The sequence below is a fragment of the Oncorhynchus nerka genome, linkage group LG26, assembly GCF_034236695.1.
Source record: "Oncorhynchus nerka isolate Pitt River linkage group LG26, Oner_Uvic_2.0, whole genome shotgun sequence".
Taxonomy (NCBI): Eukaryota; Metazoa; Chordata; class Actinopteri; order Salmoniformes; family Salmonidae; genus Oncorhynchus; species Oncorhynchus nerka.
Window position 1 is genome coordinate 10,632,070 of NC_088421.1, and position 5,763 is coordinate 10,637,832.

General features: G+C 46.2%; 1 protein-coding gene across 1 annotated transcript; it reads right to left on the reverse strand.

Moving 5' to 3' along the window:
- On the reverse strand, positions 1-2,963 carry LOC115110260 (telethonin-like). The gene is made up of 2 exons (XM_029635761.2): positions 2,564-2,963; positions 1-2,221 (listed from the first exon to the last, which is right to left on the reverse strand). Exons 1-2 carry the CDS (start codon positions 2,710-2,712, stop codon positions 1,831-1,833), a joined length of 540 nt encoding a protein of 179 aa, XP_029491621.1. The 5' UTR covers positions 2,713-2,963; the 3' UTR covers positions 1-1,830.
- Between the last annotated feature and the right edge of the window lie 2,800 nt (positions 2,964-5,763).

The following is a 5,763-nucleotide window of genomic DNA, read 5'->3' on the forward strand; positions in this document are numbered from 1 at the left end:
AAAAGTGAAAAGCACTTCAGATTTTATTATACAAAAATAATTCTAAAAACATTTTTAACACAACACATGAAAACAGATAGTGGTGGAGAGGGGGATAAGTTGAGCCAAAGGGGTTAGCTGTTTCTTGGAAACCATACACAAAATTAATAATTTGACTAAATATTTAGGAAGAGGTTATCATTTCATGGAGTCTATGAAAGATTGTTCTATACATAACGTGGGGTCTCTATAAGCTTCAACATGAGGTCCTAAACTTAGCATGAAAGTGCATCCTTGTAACTGTGTGGGCTGATATTGTCAAAATGTTTGCCTTGGGGTAAGTTGAGCCAATGGCAAGTGTTAAAAGATGCTTCAAATTATTAAGTGATTGTGATGGTGTTGAATTGTATTTGGGAAACAGGTAGTGTTAATATTTAATTCAGTACAGAAATTTGTAGACGGCTTAACTTAACTTACCCGGCCCCCAGCTCAACTAAGTTGTGCCAAGAGACAAACTATGCTTTCAAAACTATAATGTTTACATTAATTCTGTTTATTTCCAGGGATACACAACATCCTGAAATACATGTAGATATCTTTGTCAGAAAGAATATTATATTTCCCTTGACAGAGTGATGCTGAATGTAAGAAATGGCTCAACTTACCCCACTTTCCTCAACAACAGTAGAGACACATCATTCTGTACAATCTGTTCACTAACTCTACCAGATCCATCAGATGTCAACATTAACACAGCTAGGTGGGCCGATCAGCTCATACACGGTCAAATGACACTTTGTTAAAATATAGACAATAAGTCTTGATCATACAGGTAGTCAGTCTATATCAATGACTTGAGTCATGAATTGTCAGCTCACACACACCTCCCACTGGGCACACACTGGTTGAATCAACGTTGTTTCCACATCATTTCAATGAAATGACATTGAACCGACGTGGAATAGATGTTGAATCGACGTATGTGCCCAGGGGGCTCCTTTGTCTGGTTTCCCAGTGTGGGATCGTGTTGTACCGTTCTGTCCTCTCACCCAGGATTAGTGTGTCAAGGACTTCTGAAGGTCTGGAGGCTCACCAGCTCTCCATTCTTACAAAAGAATAGGGATGGATGCCAAGGTATGTTGAGCCCACCCCTCCCTCCCTGCCCACTTTCTTGTTCATTTCCTCTCTACAGTTCCAATTATTTTCTGCTCTCTCCCACTCTGTCCCTTTGATATCTTCATATTTCCCTTCCTTCACCTCCCTCATCTGTGCATCATTCCACATGAATATATCAAAAAATACATCCTCATAAGCACATTGGTTGAGCATATTAAATGTCCTGCTGTCTCAATACTGTGAGGTGTCATTGCCATAACATGACAAGTGGGGTAGAATGTACCACTGCACACAATGTGGTCAGAATGCCATACAATGCTGTGTGGCTTATCCACAGCTGGCTTTAGCCAGGCAGGGGGGCAGGGGAAAATCATTCAGTGTGTAGACATGACAAAGACAGTCTGGTCTTTTCCAGTCAGCAGGGAGATTAGTTGATGGCACAGCTGAAAGAACAGAGCATTTGTCTGCCTTTCTGTCAACCAAAAGATTGGCCATCAGATCTCTAAGCGAATAATACCTTGTATAACAAACAGTACGACATTGGACATGCAATACCTACAGTAATGAAACAGGAAAGGTATGCACTGTGTGACGGCTCTACTAGGGAATAGGGATGGAATAAATGTCACTAGGAATAAATCTATATACATCCTTCCATGCTGTTATCTGATGGGCTGAGCCCCACAAGGAACCTTTCTCCCTAACATCCATTCTTCCTCTTCCTCTCCTCTTCCTTCACCCTCTCTGGACCTCCTGTGACACGGAGCGGCCCAGTGCTTTGGGCGCCTTGGCGAACTCCATCCTGAGTGGCTTGGCGGGGGGCAGGTCCTGTGTGATCTCGACCACGGCCCTCTTGCCAGGGCAGGCACCGTCGGGGATGGGGAAGGGACGGAGGTCCTCCTGGGTGTGTGGTGCTCCGCGACCCAGCCGGATGCCCAGCTGTGCAGGGGTGAAGATGGGCAGGGGCAGGGTGTTCCTCTTGGGCAGGAGCTGGTGCTCCCTCACACCCCTCTCCACGGTGCCCACTCTGTACACCCCCGAGGGACAGGCCTGGGCCAGAGAGCGAGCCTCCCACTGACGAGTGTAGGTCTCCCGACGAGAGTCATCGTTCATGTTCATTGTCTGCCTGTGGAGAGATGAGACCAACACAGTTAGGAATGAACAGTTGGACATTGCTCAGTGATTTTCAAACTCTAATCTCTCTCAGTATCAAGCTGAGAATCCTACCAGCAAAATGAAAATCATTGCATTTTACAGTCAGCTGATAGATTAGCCTGACAGTTATTATAACTAAGATAAATGATACAGTAGTCTAGTCTTGAGTATGGTGACTCACAAGGTAATATAGGAGGACGTCTAGCTTTATTGATATCGACGATTTTATAGAAGAAGAAATGACTTTATGGTGTTCAATATGTTACATCTACCAGAAGAAATGAATACAGTTTGTCCAAAGGCTGTGTCTCACCTGTCCATGGCCCGGGTCTTCATGTTAACACTGTTCCAGTCAGCTTTGTAGCTCTCCCTCTGAGCCTGGTTCTCCTCCCGTACGCTGCAGGCCAGCTCAGCCCCCACCACGGCCCCAGCACGCTTCTCAATAACGGTACACACCTGCATTATCACGGTTCCGTGTGGGTGAAGTTCTGTCCTTATCTCGGATTTATCACCTCTGTTAGTTTCTCAGACTCCTCTCTCTCTGTCTGTCTTGGTATATCTGTGTTCGGTGTTCTTCTCTCTGGACTATCTGTCTGTCTGTAGTTGCTAGCCAAGGTAATCTGTGACGGTTCAGGCGGCTCTCTCCTCTCTCTTGCCTCTGTGGTGATGGTGATGGTGATGGTCTGGTGGTCTCTGATGTTTGTGTCTGGGACCATGCCCGTCTATCTCCTTTATAGAAGCACTGCTGCTATTTCTATGCCATGTTGTCACTCCACAGCTAGTGTGTGCTGACACCTGACACCAAGAGCGGCCCGTCTCTGACTTTGTCCCGGGAGTTAGAACTGACTCACTCAGGGCAGCTGTTGAGAAAGAGAGAGGGAGGTGGCTGGGGGAGAGAGAAAGAGAGAGGGAGGTGGCTGGGGGAGAGAGAAAGAGAGAGGGAGGTGGCTGGGGGAGAGAGAAAGAGAGAGGGAGGTGGCTGGGGGAGAGAGAAAGAGAGAGGGAGGTGGCTGGGGGAGAGAGAGAAAGAGAGAGGGAGGTGGCTGGGGAGAGAGGAAGAGAGAGAGGGAGGTGGCTGGGGGAGAGAGAAAGAGAGAGGGAGGTGGCTGGGGGAGAGAGAAAGAGAGAGGGAGGTGGCTGGGGGAGAGAGAGAAAGAGAGAGGGAGGTGGCTGGGGGAGAGAGAAAGAGAGAGGGAGGTGGCTGGGGAGAGAGAAAGAGAGAGGGAGGTGGCTGGGGAGAGAGAAAGAGAGAGGGAGGTGGCTGGGGGAGAGAGAAAGAGAGAGGGAGGTGGCTGGGGGAGAGAGAGAGAGAGGGGGGTGGCTGGGGGAGAGAGAGAGAGAGGGGGTGGCTGGGGGAGAGAGAAAGAGAGAGGGAGGTGGCTGGGGAGAGAGAAAGAGAGAGGGAGGTGGCTGGGGAGAGAGAAAGAGAGAGGGAGGTGGCTGGGGGAGAGAGAAAGAGAGAGGGAGGTGGCTGGGGGAGAGAGAAAGAGAGAGGGGGGTGGCTGGGGGAGAGAGAAAGAGAGTGCGGTAAAGAAATGGGAGTGGGTGGGTTACCGGTAATTGTACTCAGAATCCCCTGATACCCAAATTATACCCCCAATCCCCTCTATAATCACCTCGACCTAACATGCTAAATTGAGGGACATCTGGTTATCAAACGAAGTAGAACGATTCCCTCTTAAGAGCACTATCAGACCCAGTGTTCAGAGACATGTAAACACACACGAGCACACAGGGGGAGGCTTCTGAGAGCTGGCATCTGAATAGAGCTCAGGTCTTGATGTACATATAGCAAGCAGTGGCAGAACACTAATGTGGAAAGAGATCAGCTCATGCTAATAATGATGGGTGCTGAGGGGAAACTCTATTGCCCCAAGAGAGAATACATAGGTTGAGCATACACAACATGAAGAACTCTTTCCATGACAGACTGACCAGGTGAATCCAGATGAAAGCTATGATCCCTTATTGATGTCACCTGTTAAATCCACTTCAATCAGTGTAGATGAGGGGGGGGGACAGGTTAAAGAAGGATTTTAAAACTTTGAGACATTGACTGTGTATGTGCCAGTCGGAGGGTGAATGTAAGCACCTTTGAACGGGGTATGGTAGTAGGTGACAGGTGCACCGGTTTGTGTCAAGAACTGCGACACTGCTTAGCTTTTCAAGCTTAACAGTTTCCCGTGTGTATCAAGAATGGTCCGCCACACAAATGACATCCAGCCAACGTGACACAACTGTGGGAAGCATTAGAGCCAACATGGGCCAGCATCCCTGTGGAACGCTTTCGACACCTTGTGGAGTCCGTGCCCCGACGAATCGAGACTGTTCTGAGGGCGAAAGGCAACTCAATAATATCAAAGTGTTCCTAATGTTTGGTATACTCAGTGGACATGTACATATACTGTATATAAACAGACAGTTATCTTGATATCTAGCAGTGTGAAACTGCTGAGTTTAAGATTGTCTCTTTCAGGAACTCTGGAGTGCCCTGGCATGTACGGCCTGGCTATATTTGGGGTAACAGTTCCTTTTAGAGACTCAAGATCAAAGGTGATGTTCTGTAGGCAGGTGGTCAGTCTGTTTTGGATAAAGCAAAGCTATACGTGCTACGGAACAGATACCAGGCCAAGGCATTGACCAAGTGACCAACTATTTTTTTGTATAAAATACGGTCAGTAAAACACAAGTCATTTTTATTTGACTGGAAAACAGTACCTTGTGAATCTGTTATCGGGCTTATTAGCTGTGTTGTAGCCGTGTTTCGTCTGTCAAGGACTGTGACTTCTAACTTTGATTTATTGGTCTGATGACAGAGACCCACTCCAGCCAAGAGTCTCTCAGGTTACAGTCTTAAAGAATTTTTTTCTCTCTCTCTCTCACAAAACACATGTATGCACACAAAACACACACACACAAAATACACACGCACACACACACGCACACATGTAATGTACCCTCGGTGTCACTACCAGCCACTCTGTCAATGACTAACTCTTCCGCATCAGTCACTGATGTCATCCAATATATAACACCTGCATAGCAAGAATACATTTAAAGTTACACATGTATCGGTTGCTTTCAAATTAATATTGAAACGGAATTTTAATCTATTCTTCAATGTACAATATTTTACACAGCTGCATAGTTATCGGATAATACAAACAATTATAAAGTATTAGATTCGTTCCTCTCGCTCAACTTTAGGTTATATATTAGCTATGACTTATTAGTTTCAATTAATATTCTCATGTACTTCATTTAGTTTAACTGTCCTCCAATAAAACCTCATAAAAATGTCCCCTAAGTACAGTAATTCTTCCTTTTCTCACGTCTAAGACATGTACCGTAATGACACAACATGTGTAAGATATCACATCGCAGACGCACGCTTGCACACACACACGCACACACACACACACACTATGTGTTATGCAGCCATGGTAACCATAAAATATCACTTCAGTTCAGGATTCCAATTGCAGAAACCTAGTAAGTCTCGAGGCATACTTC